This window comes from Tamandua tetradactyla, chromosome 10 (genome assembly GCF_023851605.1).
Source record: "Tamandua tetradactyla isolate mTamTet1 chromosome 10, mTamTet1.pri, whole genome shotgun sequence".
NCBI lineage: Eukaryota > Metazoa > Chordata > Mammalia > Pilosa > Myrmecophagidae > Tamandua > Tamandua tetradactyla.
In genome coordinates this window covers 13196468-13221560 of record NC_135336.1, presented here as the reverse complement: position 1 = coordinate 13221560, position 25093 = coordinate 13196468, and the positions used below count along the sequence as shown (strand labels likewise).

General features: G+C 40.2%; 1 protein-coding gene across 2 annotated transcripts in view; it reads left to right on the top strand.

Annotated features, from left to right (window-relative positions):
* Positions 1–16873: 16873 nt before the first annotated feature.
* Positions 16874–25093, top strand: part of ATP13A5 (ATPase 13A5) — a 132730-nt gene continuing 124510 nt past the window's right edge. The window contains exon 1 of one of the 2 annotated variants that reach the window (XM_077117893.1): positions 16874–17073. In XM_077117893.1, coding sequence (XP_076974008.1) covers positions 17026–17073 — 48 coding nt within the window. In that variant the 5' untranslated portion in view covers positions 16874–17025. The remainder of the gene's footprint in view (positions 17074–25093) is intronic. The other variant, XM_077117892.1, reaches the window with a different exon arrangement.

Sequence of the window (25093 nt, the reverse complement as noted above, 5' to 3'; positions counted from 1 at the left end):
TAGATTATTCAGCATAGAAAACACTCAGGTTTCTGTTAGCTCCTCAGATAACACTGAATTGTAGGAGAACATCCAAATTTCAAAAATAAAAGCAAGATTTTCTGTGAATATCAAATTCTAAGCGTATGCTCTGGGCAGGGGGTGAATGTCCTGCCCTGTGTTGACTCTACTAGTTAATAATAGTATTTGCAAACATTCCCTTCATGCAATGAGTTCTGCTCTGACTGGTTGGAGTCTTTGGTACTGCAGATAATTCTGGGAACACAACATTTCCCAGCCACAAGGGTATTTTGTTGCTTCTGGTTTTAGAATAGGGTGTGAAGTTATTTCAGTGTTCCAAAACTGCAGAATCATTGTCTTCCTTAGTACAGAAAGAAATGTTTCCTTTTGCAAAGGCAGCCTCAGCAACGACATGGCAGCTTTTCATGTTTCATTCTTTTTCCAGAAGTGGAGGGTTGTGGGGCAAGCTGGAGGTGGTCTGCAACCTAGTTCTGAGAAAGAACACCATCCACAGGTCATAGTTATGAGAGTCCCTTACACAACGCTTTCACTTCCACTAGCTCCTTTGCATTGCACAATTCTGCCATGACTCAGGCAAGAAAGGGCTTATCATACCCACCTCATGGATGAGAAAACTAGTATTGTGGGGAATAGAGGAGACTCAGGCCCCAAGCACAAATCTTCTGTACAAATCTTACATTGCTTCTAAATATCTCCTAATGATGAAGGCTCCACAATGGCAGGGCATTCCATATGGCCTCAAAATCAAGCAAGAATGGGTTTCTTATTTGCTAGAAGGAGGGAGGCAGAGCTTTCTGTGCAAATGATTGCCGGGCACCCTGCCAGGCCTGGGTAAGAGGTGTGTTAAAAACAACAACAAAAATGAGTGCTTGAGAAACTGAATTGTTATTGTCCTTGTCCTCAATGATTCCATCCCCAGCAATTTACAAAAGGAAGGCAGGGAACAAAGGTGGATTCTGATTCCCACCAGCCAGGGGTCCTAAAATCTTTGCAAGAGGGACTCATTTTGAATACTTTACTTGGAACTACCTTAGAATCAGCAAGTGAAAGGACAAGGAGAGCTTAGCCTGGAAAAGAGAAGAGTCAGGGTACCATGAGAGCTGCATCCAAATATCTGAAGGGGAATCTTGGGAGAGAAGGATCCGACTTGGGTCATGTGGCACAAGAAGATAGACTCAGGACCAGGGGTAAAGATCACAGACAGAACTACTTCAGACTAACTCAAAGACCACTGATGGAAGAGGAAACTAATGGTGTCACCAGACATATGCTCCATGGCCTTGTAGGTATGAGTGGATATTCATAGACCAACTAGAGAAAGAAATCAAGTATCAGATGAAACTCGACTACATACAAGATTCCTTTCCTGCTTGATATAACCGGTGCCTCATGATGTGGAACTATGTACTACTGCCACCCACATGGGTTCTCAAACTGACACTCCTGGGGGAGATGGGCTGGGCAGGATAGGGTAGGGGATAAGTGTTTCTCTGGCCCTATGAGATCCTACTATGTGGACACACAGACTTGTCTGCTCTGTAACCTGGAGGTGACTCCTGATGAACCAAAGAAGAGGTGGGCAGCCAGGGGTCATGTCTGCTAAATTAGCAGCTGGGGGAACACTTCTAATGGGTATAATTTCTTTTACTGAATATTTTGAGTAAAAGAACATGGAAGAGGGCCCAAAACTCCAGGGTAGAACTATCTGCTACTGATATGAGAGGAGAAAAGGACATAGTCATAAACCAGAATCATTTGAGAGGATTCCCTGTATGTTCCTTCACAAGGTACCCTGTGCACCAGAGGGTACCTACACTGCATCTAGGCTCTCCTCACTAAATATGCAATGATCTGAGAATGTGAAAGTGTTTACGCCATCCTTGTCCTTTTGTGTGCTCAGAAATGTGCACGTACACACTTACAGATGTGATGACTGGAAAAAAGATTATTATTATTCAGAGCCTTATATTTAGTTTATACTATAATAAATTATTCTGTATAAAGAGACAAGCAAAATATGTTTCTACTTTTCTGTTGGTCTGAAATCAATCAAGTGTGTACACTCTCTCTTTCTCCTGCAGTGAAATCTTTCACTCTGGCTAATAAATTGATATTGTCTACACCAGTAATGTTGAATCAAAGCAATATCTTTCCCAAGTTCTAGATGTCTCCTAATACCACAGATACCATTATTACTTGCCTCAAACACAGTAAATTATAATTTACAAAATGCTTTCATGCTCATTTAAACTTCATAACAATCTTAGGAGGACAAGACAAAGATAATTATTCTCCTTCTTTTGATGAAAACCCAAGAGGCTCTACTTTTCCAAAGACCCAGAGCTAGTTAGGAAAGTTGCTGGATTCCTGGGATGGTTCTCTACCAGCAAGTTCCCTTCTGTGTCACTCTTCTTTGCTTTTTTCTCTTGGATGAAAAATTTTTGGCACTGAAAACTGAAAGAGCAAGCAAGGCACTTATCCAATGCACTTGCCATCATGAAGATATTTCCCTCAGAACAAGTTTTAGTTTTTCATTGAAGTTCTCTTGAATCTGATCTTCAGTCACAGAAAAGGTCAACTCCCACAGCTAAAAAAGTAAAATCATAAAGCCAGAGCCCTATGAGTCAAATTTCGTGTGATCAGATAAAGCTCTCATTTCTGATTTCAGGCTCCAGAAGCAGAAACTTATATCTCCTCTTAAACTATGTTCAGACCTTGCTTGTGTCCAGCTTTTCAGGGTCATATAGATTCTCTCTCTGCTTTGCATAATGTTTGCATCTTGATTGTAAAAAATATTTGCAAACTGTTGCCACAGAGCATTCAATCTGTTTGCTGTCTGGTTTCCATTAGATTTGGGAAAATGACCCTATAAACTTTATCAGCAAAATTATTTTCTCCAAAATTGAACAAACAACATCAACATCAACAAAACACAACTTTCCTGGAAAGAACCTTAGGAATAAGCCACCCTGGCTTTCTCAAATACATCAAGCTCTACCTTCCCCTGGAAAACTGCGTTTGCCATTCCGTCTACCTTAAACATCTGCCCTCATGACAAACTTTTTGCAGATTTCAAGTCACTCATCACTTCCTAAGGAACCTTCTATGACCATTTTATCTAATGTTGTTCTGCATTCCACCAAGCTCCACGAGCTTGTTTTATTTTCTATAGAATACTTGTTCAACCCTTTAAGAAACTGAGATTGAATCAGGAGATACCACTTTTTCAAAGATCACATATTTAGAAAGTGCATGAGTTGAGCCTACTGACTTCCAAACCAAGGTTCTTTCTGTTTCTTACACTAGCCAGATTCTACAAATTGACTAATTCATTGAGAAAAAGAATCCAGAATGTTGAAGAGCTTTGTTTATGGTTGAATGAAAACTCTTCAAGGGCTCATTCAGACTGTCCCAGTCCTATTCCCTTGCTGTCTCCTGCTGACTCACTCTTCTCAGTGTCTCAACTCCATGAAAAATCTGAGGAATTATTAACTTTGATAAAGGCTGCACACACATTGGCTCTGACAGTCTTGTTGAGTTTGAAGTTCTGGGTGAGGGCAGCTATGTTGCCGAGTGGTCTCACAAATGTTGTGTGTATTATGCATTGTACCACCCTAGGAAAACCTGACTCACAACTCTTGCACAACCCGAACTGGTGGTTTTGTGTAGCATTAAGGAAGCTTGTGAGTAAGCAAGAGCTTTCATTTTTATAACTACAAACACACAGATGTGCTTTGAAGAACACCACCGGTCCCTTCCCAACCAATTCCCACTCTCTCCTGGCAATGACTCCCATGTATACTTTCCTCTCTTCCAGGCCCCTGGCCACCACCTGCCTGATTACAAGAGTCTCCTAACTGTTCTCCCTAACTGAGGGCTCTCTCTTGTCTTTCCTTCTCTAGGTCCCTATTAATTCCCCTATTGCCCAGCTCTGCTTATGTCACTTCCATGCTCAGAAGTCTTTAATAGTCCCCAAATTGTCTACCAAATAAAGTCCTTGTAAGGAATTCAAGGCCCTTTACTCTGACCACATGTGATCTCATTTTGCACCATTTCCCTTCTTATACTCGCTGCAGCAAACTAAACTTCTGGTTGTTCCTGAGGTTCATTGCTCACTTTCCCACCTCATTTCCTTTGTTCATGGTGTTTTCTCTTTTGGGGCATGAATCATTCTTATTCTTATGTCCACTACTCCAGTCCATCTCATTTCTCAAGATCCAATTAGAATGCCACCTGATCTGCCAAGCCAGGGGGAGCTCTCTTTTATGTGCACACCAATCACATTCTTCATAGACATCCTTTGTGTGCCACATGTCTCTTTTACCCTGTATTATAGTTCTGTAGTATCTCAAATTTTCCCCATTCCTCCTGACCCCATTCTATGAGAGACCACTTTCTTTGAGAGAGGTCCAAACATGATTTATCTCATCAGTGCCTCTCTGTGTCTATACATGGTTAGGACCTCAGCAAGCAGTTGTGACATGATTGGACATAAACTATATAATCACTGAGCTATTTTGTTGATTTATTTCTCCTCCTTTGTCTGTGAACATCTGTTTTCCATTCAGTACAAAGATGCTTAACTAAACAAACGGGTTATGAATAAAAACAATCAAAAGTACAAAGAATGGTGATCCCAATATTGTGCTTAATAAATTTGGTTGTCTGTTTATACAGTGGACTGCTGGGAGCGTGTGGTGTGGAGTGAAAAGGGTTAGGTATTGCAACAAAGAATATCTCAATACGTAGAAGACCCCAGAACCTTATTTGCAGGACGATGGGAGAACTGTCATGAGAAAATACAGAAGTGAAAGCTGAGGCAGACTAGCTGGTTCAAAAGCCAAACATTGGATATTAGAGAACAGGAGCAAATTTTGAGTACAGTAACATGTATTTTTCAGTTTCTTCCCTGGTTGTACTCGACTTCGGAATTTTTGCGAGGACTCAAGGAAGAGAAAGCTGTGATGGAAAGAAAGACTGAGAGACAGAGAGACCTACTTGGGTGGTCTGTTTGTCAGTGTATAACAAAAGCAGAGTAGACAGAGTCTACTTTTCACCTCCATTTTTGATTTTGGAAGCCCACATGGAAGATGCCTCTTGATAGTAGCTGATGATATGGCACTGTGACACACTGGTAACATAAAGAGTCTGAACATGACTCCAAATGGCTAAAGGTGATAGAGAGTGAAGATAGAGAGTGAGGAATAGCTAGGAGTGACACAAAGAGGTGGTGCAGATAGTGAAGCCTGGGGCCCCCTTACAACCCCCCTACAGCCAATCTCACGGTCAGGCAAGGCACACTGAAACCTGACTGTGGAAGAAGCAGAGAAACTCAGAGTAATAGCCTTTGGCTCATACAGATAACACAGGTTGGGGGAGGGGAGAGGACCCTGGAACCAGGAGCTCTGCATGCTGCATCACATGTGAGAGACTTTGAGGGGACCATCTCAATAACTCAAGAGGGACTTCAAAGCGGGGGGAAATGTTTGGCTTTGTTTTATGACTATTGACCCAGGTTCATGTAACAAGGAAATATGGGTTATCATGATAGGAACGATACCACCACACTAAGTGAATGCCCATCTGGTCCACATGGGGGCCTTAGGAAGAAACACACTGAGAAAGCATTGCGAAGACTCAAGGCCACTACTCTCTTCATGGTCTGCTCAGAGTCCAAAAATTCAAGAGAAGGTGACTCCACGCTGGCTAGATACTCTTTCCTAAAAGCTGAGCTTGTTCTCAATTGACGCAGCCCTGGGTTAGCTTTGACAATTTCATAGGGACTTAACTAGCCACAAGAATTTAACCACAACCTATGATATTGGTTTGATCTGGGGACCAGTTTAGAGGTTTTGATCCAGCTTGGTCTGCATGCTGAGAGTCAGATGTGGAAAAAGCCAGATCTTTGTACCTGTGCAAAACAGTCCAGATCTGGGTATAGTTGTAGGTAGCATTTAGTTGGTCTTTCTGCTGTCACATCAATGTTGTTAGCCCATTCTCTCCAGGGAAGAGACCGCAACTTTGACTCCTCATTAAACTCCCAAATCACCTCATTTAAATTAAATTCTTGGGTCTAACTTCTGATGTACTCAACCAGAATCTATATCTTTATCAAGCTTTTTTGATGACAAATGAGGTTTAGGAATCATAATCCTGAAAGAATAACTTGGGTTGTTTCCTCCTAAATGTACTATCTTGCACTTCCTCACATTGCCTCATCTACATTTTTACCTGCCAACTCACCCGGCATTGGAAGAATTTTTTGTGATATATTTCCTTTGTAAATGTGCGACCTCTACTCCCTATTATAAGCACAGTCCCTGGTGGGAAGAAACCCTACTAACAGACTTTCCTCCCTTGGCATGAGTTCATTTATCCAAGCTCTTTGTTAGAGCTGTGAGTACCTCACCATTGACAAAACAATATGGCATCTGAGTTCTGTGGGGAAAGTACTGTCATGAGCCAAAGGCAATAAAATAGAACAGAGTTTAATGCTTCGTATTTGTGAAGCTACTTGAAAATTAGTGCAAAGTCTCTATTCCTTGACATTTTCAAACTGCCTACCCTTCAGATATATAAAGGAGAAAAAGGAAAGCTGATCCTGTTTCAGCTCCAGGTTGGTTGGCATATCCAACAAGGTTAGAGCATCTGGACTGATTAGTAAAAATCAGTGTGCTTTGGAGCCTCCGTGGAAAGGCTTATATTATTCTTAGGGTAGATTTTGGAGCCAGCTCACTCTGGCTCTTTTCTTCCTGGGGAAATCTGATGACTTGACAAATGCAACTGAACCCCTGTTCTTCCAGCAGAGACAAATCCCATTTCAGAAATTCCAACGCCCTACTGCTCGGCACTCTCCACTGGTCTCAATGGTTACCAGCATTTTCAGTAGTAATGAGGGGAGCAGAGGTTAGAGTTCAATGTTCACCAAGGTATTGACCTGGCAGCACTGGGGGAGTGGGTGAGGAGGCATCTTTTAGGCCACTCATCAGACTCAGGTCACAACTTATCTGACAAACATGGTTAACACTTGACAATCATTCTCACTGGCATTTAACCTGTGCTCATCAGACAACCATGCAACTGGCAGTCTGTGTTGATTTGTTCTTGTGGCCAGTCATCTGGAAAGCCTTCAGAATATTAAATGAAGCAACATTCTGTACCTCTGCAGCTAAATACCCAGTACCAAGGCAATGTGGCTTAAGTTCTGGCAAGCTTAAAGTCCTTGACAATTGTCAGTACCTTTCCAGCAGGAGAAAATGAGCTATTGTATTCTCAAGGAAGAATTCCAATACCTTAGGGAAAAAGAATAATCAGACCAAACTGGGGGGTGGGTGATGGGAATTTTCAATTTAAGGAAAGAAGAAATTGGAAGCTCTGAAGTGAGGGAGCTGAGTGAGAACCAGGTGAGAGACTGGAAGGACGAAAACTGCTTATATGGCAGGTAGTGATGTAACTGGTGCCTAGCTGTCAATGGTGCCAGCCAAGCCCCTATCTAGGTTTGTTAGTCTCGAAACTAAAAGAAATTTAGAGACAAGAGGGTCAGTAGGAATAAGTAGTACAGTTTATTAAAAACAGAGAGTACATATTAGGATGTGCCCAAGGGAGGGACGTGTACTGAGTAGGTTGGGTTTAGCTGGTTTTACAGGAAGTCTTGTAGGTAGCAGGTTTCCATAGTAATCTTTGAATACTAGGTATCTTCTTTGTGTAGGTTCCAATGGCGCTTTTGGAAGCCAGGCAGGCATCTTCTCTGTTTTAGGAGGACATAGCTAGGAAGATAGTTGCCCCTAAAGTTTGCAACTCTGTATTAATTCCTTTGGAGCTAGATAAGAAACATGGGACTTGCAGTTGTCTGTTACCTCTTTCAGAGCTGAATAGAAGACCATGGATCATAGTCTTGAGTCACAGTTCTGTCCTGCCTCAGTGGTTTTCCTCCTTAAATAAATAAAGAGATTGATGGTGCCTGGATAGATGCAGACGGTACAGATATTATGAGTCCTTGCTTCTTATCTGCACTTGGGTCCCCAGAAATACATACTGAGGCAGGAATTTCTGTGCAAACATTTTATTAAGAAAGGTTTTTAGGAGCAACTAGAAAGGGAAAAGAAGAAGGCAAGTAAGGATATGATTTGGGGCAATCTTAGCCTCAGCCTAATTCTGAGAGGAGCTCTAGAGTGTAAATGTCACCATAGTTTGTCCCAACTTTCAGCAAGAGAGCAGAGCTTCAGGTTCTTATGCTCATCAATGATTGCTCAGGGTGGCTTGTACAAGAGGGATGAGGGACAGTGGGAGTAAACTCCAAGCACTTTTCGAGTAGAGTCAAGGGGCTCTTGAAGCTTAAGGGCATTCATCTGAAGACTGGCAGGTGTCTAATGATACCTGTGAGTCATTAAATGAAAAAGCACAGAAGCCTGTGAAGGGGGGAAGAAACCAACAGACATTGAAGGGGGATCTGTGAGGACCACAGACAATCTCTGCCTTAAGTCTGTTGTCCACTCTGACACTGACCAACCAGAAGGATAACTCCTGTAGGCATCTGTGCTGGTTTGAAAGGATTGTGTACCCTAGAAAAGCCATGTTTTAATCCTTATCCATCTTGTGGAAGCAGCCATTTCTTTTAATCCCTATTCAGTACTGTAGATTGGAAACTTGGTTATAACATCTCCAGGTAGATGTGACTCACTCAGTTATATGTATTAATCTTTGACTGGAAGGAGATGTGACTCCGCACATTCCAGGTGGGTCTTGATTAGTTTACTGGAATTCTTTAAAAGAGGAAACATTTTGAAAAAAGCCACAAGAACCATGAGTGTCTGCACAGCCAGAGATCTTTGGAGACTAAGAAGAAAAATACTCCTGGGGGAGCTTCATGAAACAAAAAGCTTGGAGAGAAAGCTAGGAGACATCACCATGTTCGCCATGTGCCTTTCCAGTTGAGAGAGAAACCCTGAACTTCATCAGCCTTCTTGAACCAAGATATCTTTCCCTGGATGCCTTAGATTGGACATTTCCATATTCTTTCTTTAATGTGGACATTTTCATGACTTTAGAACTGTAAACTGTAAACTTAATAAATTCCCGTTTTAAAAAACTGTTCTGTTTCTCATATATTGCATTACGGCAGCTAGCAAACTAAAACACCATCTGTCTCATCTGAAAAGTGAAACGCTCTAAGGCAAATTTTCTAGGCAGGAAAAGAGTAATTCATTCATTCACTCAGTATTTATTGAGCACTTACTACATGTGCCAATCCCTGTGCTAAGTGCTTAGATTTGAAGATGAGTGGTTCTTACCTTTGAATGCCATAAGACTATTATTGACTTATAAAGAAGGTAATATGGGAAAGGTCCCCAAGGACTATTGGTGGGCCCAAAGACAGCAAAGGCCATCAAATCTAGGATATATAAAGCAATAGGAAAATAGAATTGACTCCATATTAGAAAAAAATCAATTAATACTTTTTTAATGACTGAGGAGACAATGTCTTTAAAATCCAAAGTAGAAGTAATTAAATAAAAAGAATAATTGCTTCAATGATCCACGCCAAATTAACAGACACCGCAATGCATAAAATCCCATTTCCCAATAAAAGCCAAGTAGAGCTTAGGCTTTAATTCAAATGCTGGTCCTTGATTCTCATGAGAGTTTGGAGGAGCTAGTTCAGTTCCCTAAGTTGTGCTTCTACCTCAGTTGAGGGTGGCTTAAGGGACAGCCATGCCTAGAAAAGGAACAGAAATGAAAGCCGCCGAGAAAGCCCATAAGCAGCAGAAGAGGGGGAGCCTTTTCCTTGCCCATCAGGAGTCAGCGGTAAGTGGGTGTGATGGACTGTTTCTTCCCACTTTGCTTCACTTGCTCTGATTAGAAGTCCCTCTAGGCTTCCTTCTTTTCTATTAGAAGTGGCAGGTAATCCAAAAATCAATTGTTTTCATAACTTCTGCCAACACATTCTGAACCAACCAGTTTCTACACTTCAAGGATCCAGCTAAGCAATAAATGGGTTGACGTTTATTAATGACAAGCCAAACTAGAACTTGCCAATGAGAGTTGAATTTGCCAACTCCCTTCTGTGATCTGCGTCACAAGAGCTGCTTGAGGAAAGTAGAGAAAATAGAGACTTGGCTTCAGGAGCCCTGGCTCCAACAGACTGAGCGCGAAGGCAGTGCCTGTGCCTCGTTCATCTGGATTCTCATCTTAGAACCTAGAACGGTGCTTTGTGTGTGGAAGTTTTACACAAGTTTGTAAAGAATTGAATTGAGGAGAGCTGAAGAATTTGGTGAACCACTACTATACCTCCAAGGGATGCTTTTCACCAACCATATAAAATCTAATTCTTTGCCTATCTAAACATTTAAGACTTTCAGCACCTGGCTTAGATTTAGTTGTTTTGGCTTTTTCTTCCAAGGCTCTTCTTCAAATATAGCAATTAGAGTAAAACAGAGTGTGCATTGTGAGTTGGAAAATTTTTGTATAATAAGTGCAAATTTTAGATCATACTTAAAATGTATTACTGAATATAAAAAATATCTTTAAAATTGAAATTTATTTCTTTTGGAAATATCAGTTGCTTTTTTTAAAACTAAAAAAAATGATTAATGGAGGTAAACTATTCCATCAGTGGGACAATTAAGGGGACAATTCATTTGCCTGAATTATACAGCTTGCTAGTTTTTTTTTTTTTTTTTGCATGGGTAGGCACCGGGAATCCAACCAAGGTCTCCAGTATGGCAGGTGAGAATGGTGTTTTGCTTTTATTAAAATTCATTTATTAATTGTTGCAATGCTATTAATTCTAATGGATACATTTTTCTTCTTTTGTAAAAAATACATTATTTAATTCAAAAATTTTCTCCATTTCTTTTCTTTTATGCAAAGTAATATTAATTTTATCAGTTTTAAAAATTTTTACTGGCATAATTATATATATAATTCAATAAAAGAAAATTTTGCTGTCTATGTTTCATTTCTGTTGTTATTCATTTCATAATCATAATTTTTATTGAAAAACATTTGTTGTATAGAGGAGGGCAGTGCTGAAAAATAAGATGCTCTAGGTGCCCAGTATGGTAGATCCACTCCATTTCCTCTTTGACTTCAAATCCTGTGAGTTTGCCCCTTTCTCACACCACCCTAACTCACTGGCTTTCTTCCTTGTCCTCACTTCAGGGTTTTTATACTTAATATTCTCTGGAATATCTACATGGCACCTTCTTTGCCCAAATAGCCTCATGTCCTTGCTTCTGCATTTCTTTGCTCAAATATCACCTTGTCAAGAGTGCCTTTCCTGACAACTTTATTTAAAATGCAACACTACCGTTCACCCTACTGTGTGCCTGTTAACGCTCTGTTCTAGTTTGCTAGCTGCCGGAATGCAACACACCAGAGACGGATTGGCTTTTAATAAAAGGGGATTTATTTCACTAAAAACATGTAGTTCTTCAGAGGAAAGGCAGGTAACTTTCAACTGAGGATCTTTCTTATTTGGAAAGGCACAGGGTGATCTCTGCTGACCTTCTCTCCAGGCCTCTGGGTTCCAACAACTTTCCCTGGGGTGATTCCTTTCTGCATCTCCAAAGGCCTGGGCTGAGTTGCGAGTGCTGAGATGAGGTATGCTGAGCTGCTTGGGCTGTGCTACGCTGAGCTCTCATTTAAAGCTTCCAGCCAATTAAATCAAACATTATTCATTGCAGCAGGCATGCCTCCTAGCAGACTGCAGATGTAATGAGCAATAGATGAGGTTCACATACCATTGGCTCATGTCCACGGCAACAGAACTAGGTGCCTTCACCTGGCCAAATTGACACCTGAACCTAACTGCCACACCTTCTTACCCTTATTTCTCTCACAAGCAACATCACTATCTGACAAATTGAATTTTACTAGTTTACATGTTTTGTCAGTCCCCAGCCACTGAAATGTCAGCTCTGTGGGGGTAGCAATTTTTATCTGTTTCAATTAGTGCTGTCCTCCCAACACCATGAATAGTGCCTGGTAGAAGGTAAGTGGTCAATACATATTTGCTAAACACATTAATGAAGAACTATGCAATGACAGGATTGGACTGGATAAGTGGTTCTTATTCTTCAACCCCCCACATAAATAAAATTTTAAACACATGCACATATGTGCATTATCCTTGAGAGGGGAAAATCTACAAATTTCATGGGATTCTCAATCATCTCTGAGACCCCCATGGTTAATAGGTACTGCACGATGTTTCTGTTTAAGTACTTCTGAAGCAGGATAAAATGGACAACTCTAAGTCCCTTGTTTCTTATCTAGCTCCAAAGGAACTAATACAGAGCCGCTATCTTCCTGAGACAAAAATTTCCCCAAACCTCCCAAACCACTGAAACCGCCCCAAATCATAAAAGCTTGTAAAATTCTGGGCCCAAAGCAAACTCTTAGATAATAATAGGGAGTATAGGATCATAAAGATTGTTATCATTTGCCCAAAGACACATTTTAGGTATGTACAGCAAATCACGAATTCTGCTAGCTATCTCCTCCTAGAACAAAGAAGACAGCTAGTGTTCAAAGGTTACTATGGAAACCTACTATCAACAAAACTTTCCTATAAAACAAACTGGCCCACTCCACCCAGTGCATGTTCCTGCCTTGGGTATATCTGTATCAACCTCTCTAATGTGTACTCTTTCTCAATAAACTTCTCTTTTCAATAAACATCACTACTTAATCCTACTAAATTCTTTTAGTTTTGAAGCAATTTTTAGAAAGAACACCATACTTGAAAGAGAATAAACACTCACCGGATTGTGGAGAAGAAAAGGATTTATTCATAATCTTGCAAGAATGGCCGGCCCACCCAAAGAATGGTAGCCTATGCGCTGAGCAGCTAAAAGCAGCACTATTTATCTAACCTGCAAGTCCCTCTCCTGTTTCTCTGCTGATTGGATACTCCAGAGGTTAAAGCCTATCCCGATAATCTAAGTAATTTGAACTTCCTGCTCAGAAGTTTCCCCCTTTGTTTATGTTTTGCATTTTTAATGACCCTGGCCATTAAGGATTTGGCGCCAGTTCTAAGCTTGCATCAGAGGCCCTCCCCTTTCCCTGCTAACGCACTGTCATCCTTTGTGAAGGCTAAAGTTAGTTTGATTCTTACGTATTGAACCTGAATTGGGACTCAGCTGGCACCACTGCAGCAGGCACTGATTGTACTTCTAGTTGCTGGATTTTGAGTCTTTCTCCTTCCTCTAAGTTCCTAGAGCCTTTTTCCTGTCCTCCACTGACCATCCCATTTTCCTCCTATAGTGGAGTCATGTTCTTGTTTTATCACCTTACTAAATTGTAGACTCAAATGGCAGGATTAGTGTCTGATCATTTCTATCCCTCTTAAAGATCTAATTCAGGTCTGAAACCTCAGAATCTATTGACTAAAAGAATAAAGAAACTAAGGAGTAATACAGGAAGGCTTCTTTTTCCAGTCTAGGACTTTCTTTTCTCCCAGTTAAGATACGACTTCACTTCTACTCATCTAAGGTTTGACACATTCACCAAATTCACAACGCTCTGATGTCCTGTATAGAAATTTGAGGTAGAAAAGGAAAGGGCCACAACCATGTCTCACCTTGATGAGGCCTATTTGTGTTTCCTAAAGAGAGGTCTATCTGCTCTGCTCCAATCACAGAGGATGTATGGGTTGTTTAGGCACTGCAATAGTTAGCAGTGGTAGAAGCAAGTGTTGGTTGGCTCTGCTCATAAGCAGTTTGAATGCAATTAAAGAGTATGCATTTGCCCACATCTTTGAATCCATATTTCCTATAGAGGATTAGTCATGTATTGAAATTCAAGTATATTCCTTGCATTTGTGGTTGCTGCAAATAGCTCACAAGGTCATGTGATCAGATATCACTGGCCATTCCATACTATCACCCAATAGTAGAGCCTTGCAGGTTTCTGAAGCTCCTCCTTAGCCTGCATTAATGTGATCCTTCATTGCATCTGCCTTGAATCCTAGCCACTCTGCATGGTTTTGCCTCTTTCACCAGACTACTATGAGTCCCTTGAGGGAAAGGATCCAACTAAATCTATACCTTTACCCCTCACTGTGATTAACGTAGGGTCTGTGTAGAAGAGTTGGGGTATGGATTCTTGGCTAATAGATAAACAATCTATTTGTCATATTCAAAGCCAAAAAATGACCACACAAAGAATGGACTGACCAGCTTGATATGGTTTGCAAAGTCTTCACAGCCTGGCAGACCTCTGTTCACATCCCCCTCTTTCCTTCTATTCTCAAGTTTTACTTTGAGTTCTCTTACTACCTCCAATAGGCCACATTTTCTCATTTCTCTTGACCGTCTTCACATATTCTGTTCTCTGGCCTGTAATGTGCTCACCACTTTCCACTCTTCCCCAATTTTTTTCACTTGATTGACTTCTGCTCCTCTTTGAAATGTCAGCCTATAGGTCACTTCCTTTGAGAAGCTGTTCCTAACCCATTAAGTCCCAGTTCATTGTCCTTCTTGTTTAAAAAAGTATTTGCTTGTCCATCTCTCCCAAGCAACTATTAAACTTCACAGTACATTGGCTCTCTCCTTTTCATCATTGTATTCCACCGACCTAGCACAATGCCTGTAACAAAGCTGGTGTTTAACAAGCAATTGCTGAGTACAGGACTTGCCATGAGTGCTCTGCATTCTATTAGTTAGAATAATTGGAGCTGTAATGAATAGAAAACCAAAATAACAATGACTTTATTAAAAATATTTAATTATTTATTTAACAAAGGTGCCTGGAACTAGGTAGTCCCAGGATTGGAGCAATGGCTTGGTAGTATCCCACAGATGGAACCTCTTTTATTCTGTTTTCCACCATCATTAGCACAGTGACTTTCATTTTCCCCATGATATAATGATGGCTGTTGTAATCCAAACATTGTTTCCAAATGTATAACTTTCAAAGAAAGGAAGGAAGAGAGGGAGGAAGGGATAGGAAAAAAGTTTTCTCTTTTCATTCATAGGATAATCCTCCCAGTTATTTTTCCCTTGTATTTCATTATTTAGAATTGGGTTACATGCCCACTCCTAGATGAATCACAGTACATCCCTGATGCTTTTAGCAGAAGGCATGCTGCCCAGATAAAACTGATATTCTTTTGGCAAGAAATATGAGTGAATGCATGATGAAGTAAAAACTTCATGATGTCTGTCACTCACATTTTCCATTTCATGAGATTCACTAAAATCTAGAACCCCTTTTTCAAATTTGAGTTCTGACTTAGATTGGTGCTACTTACCATGGAACATTTGCAATGGGATGTGATTATTTAGTATAGGCACTTTAGTAGCCTGTCTGGCATGCAAAACTTTATTTTTTCTATTCTCCTCTGCCAGTTCTTCCTGGGCCTGGTAAGAACTTTGGCCTCTCCTGAACTTCAAGGTAGATGCTGGTACCCTTTTAAAGTAACTGATAACTAAGACAGGCCCTGGAAGAGGTCAAGCAAAAACCCCTAGCTGTCTTCATGTCTTATAACTTTTCTTGAATAACCAAAGTGGCAAGGGTTTTGTTAAGTGGATTGGATGTAATAAAATGAAAATGGTTTTTATCATAAACAATTTAAATAACTGCTGACTGGATCAAACAAGTCTAACTTGTTTCTTGAAGAAGATATTAAATTCAGTGGAAACTTGGATTGTATCCCCAATACTCAGTCTCTCTAGCTCCTCCTCCCTCCATATACTTATCTGAAAAGTCTTTATAAACTGTTTTAGTTTTCTAAGCTGCTCAAGTAAATGCCATGCTTCAGGCTGGCTTAAACAATGGGAATTTATTAGCTCACAGTTTTTAAGTTGGGGAAGAGTCCATATCAAGGCATTATTAAAGAGATGCTTTCTTCCTGAAATCTGGCATTCTCGGGTTGGCTGTTGGTAATCCTTGGTCCTGGCCTACTCTGTCACATGGTAGTGTACGTGGTGACTTCTTCTAACCTCTCCTAACCTCTCCTTTCTCTTTTGGGTTCTGTTGACTTTCAGCTTCTTGTTTTCCAAGGCTTTTTCTCTCTCTGAATTTCATTCTGCTTATAAAGAACTCCAGTCATGGATTAAGACCCATCCTGGACCACACCTTAATTGAAGTAACCACATCAAAATATCCTACTGATAATGGGTTCATGCCCACAGGAATGGATGAAGTTTCAGCACATGTTTTATTTTTTTTTGGGGGGGGGGGGGAGGACATATAGCTCCAAACTCACACATAAAGTATAATGAAAGGAACCAAATTATTATTGTTTACTTTTAACTCTTTACTTGTTTACTTTTAACTCTTCATTAGAGTTTGATGATCATGATGATAATGAGCCCTTATTTACTGAGTGTGGCAAGTGCTGTAGTTGGCTTTTTACAAATATCACCTTAAATCCTCACATCAACCCTGTAATTATTATTGTTATTTTATATATTAGAAATCTAAAATTCAAATATTAAGTTATTTCTCCAGTCGTTGAGGTACTGAGTAGTCGAGGTGGGATCACAATCCTTTTTTCCATTCTCATTGCCATCCCAATATGCTTATTACTTTTCCAAAGTCCACATAATTTAATCAATTTCTTACAGGTTAACCCTTTTGTCTTGGTTTTTGCTGTTCTTGTTTGTTTGTCATCCTCATTCATTGACTGAGAAAATCTATGAATAGAACCTGAAATCGTTTGTCTCTTAGGTTCAACAACTTTTATCATTAGTGTCATCACTCCTCAAGGCTACAGGCACTCACATCTAGCTCAGCAAATAAACACTAGGAAGAGAAAAAAAGAGCTGGAAAAAGGCAGATTGACAAACCGCAATCCTGTGGCTGAGGAGAATTTTTAATCTCCTTTGTTAGTCTAATAGGCAAGGTGTGTGCTAAGATTTTAAAAGCAACTGAGAGTAGCAATGACAAGTAGTGATTGTTCTGAGTTCACATAGGTCTGGGTGGCTTTGACATTTCTCTGAGGAGTTAGCCCGGAGTGACTCTTAACAAGACAGGCTGTGTGTTTAGATAGAAAACCATATGAAGGACCATCGAGCTTTGCTCAACCAAGGAGAGGAGGATGAACTGGTGAGTCTTCCCTTCTTTTTATTACAGTCTTCTCAATGTGCCCAGACTATGGACAAGGGCTATGTTTTCAGCTAATTTATGATGGACTGTAGCATTGATGTTACTGGCGTTAGGACCTGGGGAGGTTTAAATCTGGTAAGGCTCCTTGAAGAGCGGTAAGCCACCTATTTATTGTGGATAAACTGCAGGATATGAGAAAGTTGTGTACCCTGGATGGTAAAGTTCTGCCTTTCCTTCCTTATATGTAACACACCTCCTCAGACATTTTCCAGAGTAATTGGAGTATGGTCCTGCATGATGTTCATTCAAGTCTTTTCCTCTTATTACCTGGGTCACCATGTAATTGGACAAAATGTGTTGAAAAATTCAATTGCTTCTTTTCTCATTCTTATACTTTGGTTTTCTCTGCATTTCCTGGGATAGGGTGCTTTTAGCTCAAGTCATACTTTTTACTAAGAGCACAGAAAGGCTTTATGCACCAAGAACTGAAGAAAGATAGTGTGTATCCTGGGATTTTAGCACATATATAAAAATAAATGTTTTCTTCCAGTCTCCAATTATTTTTCCTCCATTGTCCCTTACAAGTCCATGATGAAAGAGCTAATTCTATTTCATAGAAAAGAAATCTGAGACCAGGGAGGTGAAGTATTAGCTACAATCATCCAGCCTGCAGGTGACAGGGCTGGAAATCACACTTCATACCCCAAACCAGCCTCTTACACTACAACATTGTCTCTGGACTGGCAGTAAGAAAAGGAGACCCAGAGAGAAGGGAAAAAAGGGGCGGGAGGGAGAGAAAGAGGAAGAGAGCGCACTGCAGGGGTCAAAATAACACAAGCAAATGTAGTTTCATATGTCAGAGGATATCAGTTTCTTCCTGGCCTCCCAGGTTACCTGTGAGATCTGTGGGAAATCCATGCATTCCCTCTTTCCATTTACCCTGTTTTGTTAAAACATAAGGAAAATAAATGACTTCAGCTACCCACTAAGGCAGACAGTGGCCACGTGAGGCTTTTGAGCACAGAAAAGTAGCCAAGCCAAGTGGAAATATTCTGTAAGTGTAAAATGCATCCCAGATTTTGAAGACCTAACATGAAAAAGAAATAAAAATCTCATTAATAATTTCTATACTGATGACACATTGAAATGATGATAGTTTGGATACGTTGGGTTAAACAAAATGTATTATTACAATTATTTTTCAACTGCTTCTTTTTACGTTTTAATGTGGTTACTAGGAAATTTCAAACTGCAAATAGGGGTCATGTTTGTAACTTGCATGATTGGCCTCATCTCAGCAACATTACAGTGGTCTCAAGCCTTGAGACTTATGGAATTTAAAGAATTCAAATCCATTCGCCTGTGTTCACTGTTGAACAACCCTCTGACGATTCTGATGCTTTGGTTAACAGGTAGATGAATGTTCATGAAGATCTTCACGCTGCTCTTTATTATTCCCCAACTAGGTGTTGTTTATATTTGTAAAATGTACGACCAAGCCTTTTAATACTCCTAATCAGTGGAGGGGTCTCGAAGGATAGCATAATGTGTCAGGTTCCAGTTTCCTTTTTCTTGTGGGTGATCAAACACTTCTAGAACATCCCCCCAAAAGTTTCCATTAAGAACCCACCAGGGCGGTGCGATGGTGGCTCAGCAGGCAGAGTTCTCACCTGCCTTACCTGAGACCAGGTTTTATTCCCTGTACCTGCTTATGCCAAAAAAAACAGAACCCCACCACTGCTTCCTTCATGTTGTCAGGTCATGCTGGGTAGTGTGATAAATCTCTCTTTCCCAAATCTTACTTATGAATTCGGGCAGAGAGCACAAACACAAATCCTTTCCTGCTGTCAGATAATTGGTGAGTTGGGTAGACCTGGAGGGGATCTGATTTAAAAATTTAAAATAGCCTGATTTTAAAATTTGTAAACAAATTCATTTTCCTTTTTAAAACAATCCCAACGTCAAACCAAACCTGACTGTGGTCTATTTCAGTCTTGGGGATCATTGGTCTCTGACTTTATTTAATAGTCTTCTACCATATTCTCTCTTTTCCTGAAGTTATTTCTCATGGCACGGTCCAATTTTACTAGCATTCATTATTTCAAGTGAGCAATCACTTCTTAATGTGTTGAGAGACCTGAAGGTAAAAACTATATATGTTTGGGGCAAATAAATTCCTTTCATCAGATATATACTTGCAACCTAAGAGGTTGGAGAGCATGTGAGGTCATTCAAACGTTACGTTGTTGAGCTCTACGAGGATATGATTCATTGCTTTAGCCTCTGAGAATTGAAGTTGCCACTGAGGCCCTAACTCCCCTTGGGGTTTGAGCTAATATTTACTGTTCCAGGCATGAGGCTAGACATTGGACAAATGGTAATTCATTTCATCCTCACATCTGCTCATGTGCTAGATGCACATACTGTAGAAGCCGGTATTGTCCTTCCCGGTTTACCCCCACCCCTGCCCTCTCCATTATTAAATAAAGCTCATAATCCTCTTTTCTTTCACCAGACTTCTGGTTCATTTAGGTAAGCTATAAATTTCTCTGCATTGCTGCTTATAAAATGCGGATAATTATACCTCCAATTCAGTCATGTTGAGGATTAAATGAGGTAATACAAGCTTTTCCAAAACTAACTTCTGGAGAACAATATTGCTTATAGGTATTACATGATTGAACATCCTCTTTTTTTTTTCCCTTACCAAGTAGGTTTGTAAAGCACTAGGTGAAACAGAGGTCAGCAGGTAACAGCGATGCTTCTCAGAGACTTCAGTATATTTCAGTTCTTTGTGAATCTCTGGAAAGGGTACAACAACGTGCTGCTTCTCATGCTTAGGCATTCGTAGAATCCTTCCGTCATGTGTGCGTGTGCAGACTATCTCATGACGACCCCCATAGGGAAGATTGGGTTGTTCTCAAGGAATGACAGTCATTTATAGTGAGGAGAATGGTGGCCCTCCAAAAAGTGTGCCTCTCTGGAACCTGTACCTGTAGAATGTGACTGCATTAGTAGGGCTCTCCAGAGTAACAGACCAACAGGAAACACACACATGCAAATATAATAAGGTTTAGGCTTATGTGACCATGGGGATTAGCAAATCCGAATTCTGTCAGACAGACTGCAAGTTAGGAACTTCAGTGAAGGTTTTGAGGAATTCCCCGAGGAGATGCTGGCTGGCTGAAGAAGAGATAGAAACTATTTTTTTTTCTGACTGCTGAAACAATCAGTTCTTCTTTTAAAGCCTTTACCTGATTGGATGAGACTTCTGTCATTGCTGAAGGCAATCTCCTTTATTGTTTGTGAATGTAATCAACTATACATGCAATCAACTGACTAATGAATACCCTCTCAGTAACAATCAGGTCAGTGCTTGACCAAACTACTGGACACTATAACCTGGCCAAGGTGACACATGAACTTAACTGCCACAGTAACCTTATTTAGAAAGGGATATTTACAGATGTAATTAAATTGAGGCTCTGAAGATGAAGTCATCCTGGATTACATCAGAGTTGATGCACAGGGAAAGAGGCAAGTGACCCTCAAGGCAGAGATTGGAGTAATGTAGCTGACAGCCACCCAGAGCTGGAAGAGACAAAAGAAAGGAATCTGCAGTAGAGCTTCTAGAGGGAGCGTGGCCCTGCCAGCACCTTGATTTCAGACTTCTGGCCTCCAGTCTGGGAAAGAATACATTTCTGTTGTATTGAGCCACTGAGTTGGTGGTAATTTGTTACGGCAGCCCCAGGAACTAACACAGTATTATTTAATCATTATTCGCCTTCTGGGAAAAAAGCATCTCTCCCCTGGCTGGGCTCGTCTGGAGGCACCCTATGGGTGCATCAGCCTCTGCTCCTGTTTCAGGTCCCCTCTGGTCACACGTACATCCTGGACAAGGTCTTGCTTCTGGCTGTGAGCCATAAATGTGGCACTGTTTTATTCACATCTGCTGCAATGCACAACCATGCCATCGGTGCTCCCCTTCTGTACAGATATGCAGTGACTAAGTGTCAGAATTCTAGCTGGGGAGGAACCCCAGAAGGAAAGATACCTTCTTAGTGTAGAGGACACTGTATTATTTGGAAAGCCCTTCAAACAGTGGCAGGAGCCCTGGATTGTGAGAGGGCAGATCTGGGCTTTAGTGAAGGCCCTGCTGCCTCCATGTGGTATGGACAAGTCTTTTCCCCTCTTTGGTCCTTTCTGGTTGCCTGGGAATTATACCACTTATCCCTTCTGGGTCAGAAGATTTGTCAGGGTCACATGAGGGAAAGTACTACGAAAATATCAGAGATTCACTTACATAAAAGGAGTCAGAAGACATAATGTGTGATTTGAGAAATGTAAAAATAATTAAGTGCCATTGATTTGTGGAACATTTCCCCTTTCTCTGATTAAAACTTGGAGAATCAGAATTGTTGAAAGCCTAACACTACAAGAACAAATTGTGTGTGAGGAGTTGGTAAAAAAAAAAAAAAAATGGGAATTTTGAGCCTCAGTTTTAGAATAATCTAGGTAACTGAGATGCTATGAACTCTTCCTCCTCCATTTGAGAACCCACAAAATATAAATTTAAAACAAACTCCAAGAATTAAAATTGAAAAGTTACCTGTCCTATTGGCTCTCTCCTGTTTTTTGTTGTTGTTGTTAACATTTATATTAAAAGCTTAGATGAATATGGCCTATCTAATCTTCACCTGACACCTAGCTATGGGGAGAGATAACATTAGAGATGACAGAATCAAGATTCAAAAAGTTCTCTGGTCTGGATTTGTAGGTCAGAAATTGGTAAGATGCGATGTAACAGGACTCAGCATTGAGTTTTCATTTTAAATCATCAAAGTAAAGGTAGCAATGACTAGCAGAACCTAGAGAGAGCCAAGGGAAGCCAAGAGATGAAAGCCAAAAGGAGGAACCCCCATAGGAATAGAGGCTGAAAACAATAGAGCCCAGGAACAAGAGACCAGCAGATGCCAGCCGCACAACTTCCCAGCTGATAAAGATGTTCTAGAACCATTGATTTCTGGAAATCTTGAATTAAGGATGTTTTCCTGGATGCCTTAGTTTGGACATTTTTATAGGTTTAAAATGATAAACTTGTAACTTATTACATTCTCTTTTAAAAAAGCCATTCCATTTCTGATATATTGCATTTCAGAAGCTTATAAACTAAGACAGAGAGTTTTTTTTTTTAATATGGCTAAATTTAGTTGCCAGTGTAGCTATAAAAGTATCCTTCCTGGGTTATATTAAACAGAAGTCTGTTTGACACAATAGAAGAAATAATAGTTCTGTTATAATCTGGACTATTTAGTAAATCTCTGGGAAGTTATATTCAAATCTAAGTCTCAGGCTTTCAGAGATATCTCAAGAGGTATAGTGTATTTGGAGGGATATCTGGATATAACAAATAAAAACTTTTCAAAAGAAATTGGGAACATTTTCCCAAAGTGTGATCATGGGTCACATGTTATGCTAAAGAGGAATGGCATGGGTGTCTTCCAAAAGTAGAATAACTGCTCTGGAGAACACACTAGAAGTTGACATATTCTGGCCTAATTTATGTTTCCTTATGAAAGAACTCTCTGAACCATCAATGATGGCAGAATTCTAACATGATTCCCTCCAGTGACCTTTGCTATTCCCTTCCTATTGAATGTGGGCAGAACTTATGAATATAATGAGATATAAGCCCTGTGATTATATTATATTATATGGCAAAAGGAATTTTACAGATATAATGAACATGTACTCAGTTGAGTTGATCAAAAGGGAGATTGTCTGGGTGGGCCTGACCTAATTGGGTGTGGCCTTAAAAGGGAGTGGGCCCTGAAGTCAGAAACATTCAAAGTACAAGAGATATTTGATGTAAGGGAGTTGCATCTCCATTGTACATTTGAAGATAGAGGAACCAATATGACAAGGATATGTGAGTAACTTCCAGGAGCAGAGAGTAGCTTCCAGCTGACAATCAGCAAGAGAAGGTTGGCCTTTGTCCTTCAGCTGTAAGGAACTGAATTCTGCCAACAGCCATGTAAGTTTGAAATTAGTCTCCAAAATTCAAAAAGGAACACAGCCCAGCCAACACCTTGATTTCAGCCTTATCAAATTTGGAACAGAGGACACATCTAAGCAGACACCTGGCTCACAGAAGTTGTGAAATACCAAATTTGTATTGTTTTGAGCTACTAAGTATATGGTTATTTGTTATGCAGCATAGAAGACTAATACACCATCACTGCTGTCCAAAAGATAATGTGTATCCTGATAAGGTAACGAGCAGCCTATGTTAAGCAGACGGTAAATGCTTCACCTGTGAAGAGTGACATACAGCTATTTCTTTCTAGAGAAGAATTTGAACTAGACAATCCCTGAGGCCCCCTCCTAATTAGTGATGTGCTTTTTCTACCAATAACCTGTAACAGAATATGCCATGTTGTCACATGCCCTTGATTCTGGTTCCAGATATTATCCCTGCTGATTAGACCAGGCATCTCATTCCCTTTTGATCCACATTTACCATGCTGTCTTGCTGTTGGTCTCAACAAACAAGGGACATCAGCTGCACTTTAACTTCCAGGAGGACCACACATTCACATTTTGGTTAGAGTAGTACTGGTTGTCATTATGGAATGCCTTCAACTGGGAGTGAGAAGTTCATCTCTTTGGTACTGGGTTTTGCTAAGGCCTTTCTCACACCAGAAAGAAACAGTGAGGAAAAATTTAATAGGTTGGTCACTTCAACAGTTACTTTGACCCTCTACAAAATGAGTTTCCTTGATGTACAAACTGGAATAATAATGTCCACATAGGATCGTCCTGAGGATTAAATGACAAATGACACCCAAGTAAACACCCAATCAAGGGCCATTCTTATTGTCAAACAGACAAAAGCCAAAGTGATTCAAGCATCTTATGCCTACTCAAAGGTAGCTCCATAGGATGATTATTATTCCTCTAGGGCATAATATTTCAAATATTGATTAAAATACCTACTAATTAGTGATAGCCAAAACAAAGTATTACATGTGGCCAAACCAAATTAGTCGTGGCCATGCTAACATAATACATTAGCCAGGGACAATATTATCCTATCATCAAAGAGAAGGATCTTGAAGGATGACAGAGTTACAGATAAGAGAGCAGAGTTCCAAGTATATCCTTCTTCCCAATGCACATGCACAAAAACACAATTTGTCACGTTCAGAGAAAAAATAAAACAAAGGGTACATTGTTAATAATAAATAGAAACTTGGTGCTGTGATTGTTGTTTAAAAAAAAACAAGATGATAAAACACGAATTCTAGTCTCATAGAAGGACACAGTGAAATGATCTTCTTGGCCGAGAATCAAGGAACTAAAAGAAAAAAACAAATTGCTCTAAGGCTGTTGGAACATTCTTACCCTTGGAAAAGCCCTAACACTTCATAGCAAAAACTGGCCTTGACATTTACAGAAGCTCGTTGTAACAATGAACATTATTTATATCTTGGTTGAGTAAATACATTTGTGATTTTGTGCTGTGTAGGAATCTTGGTTTGAGCAAGGGAAAGTGTTATGAACTACAACCCAAAATATCCATTCCAAAGGACTTGATTTACACACTACTATACCCGTGCATGGTGGGAACTCAACGAATATTTTAGATAGATAAACACATGAATGGTGAACATAAGAATAAAAGGATATACAAAAACTAACGTGGGCAACAGTGGCTCAGTGGCAGAATGTTCTTGCCTGCCATACTGGAGACCCAGGTTTGATTTCCGGTGCCTGCCCATGCAAAAAACTAACTAAATAAATAAAATTTTAAAAACTAAGGAGATCCTGCTCGCAAGGCCTGTCTGCATACATGCTAGTGTTCCAGAGGCAATGAAAATCCAGGAACAATGTCAGGAGTTGACCCCAGAAGATGGTTCCACAAGACTGAGAAGATCCCATCAAAAGGGAGAAAGGCAAATAATATGAGTGCCATCTACACCTTAGTACCACATGTATGTTCTCATTTATTCCCTCTGAG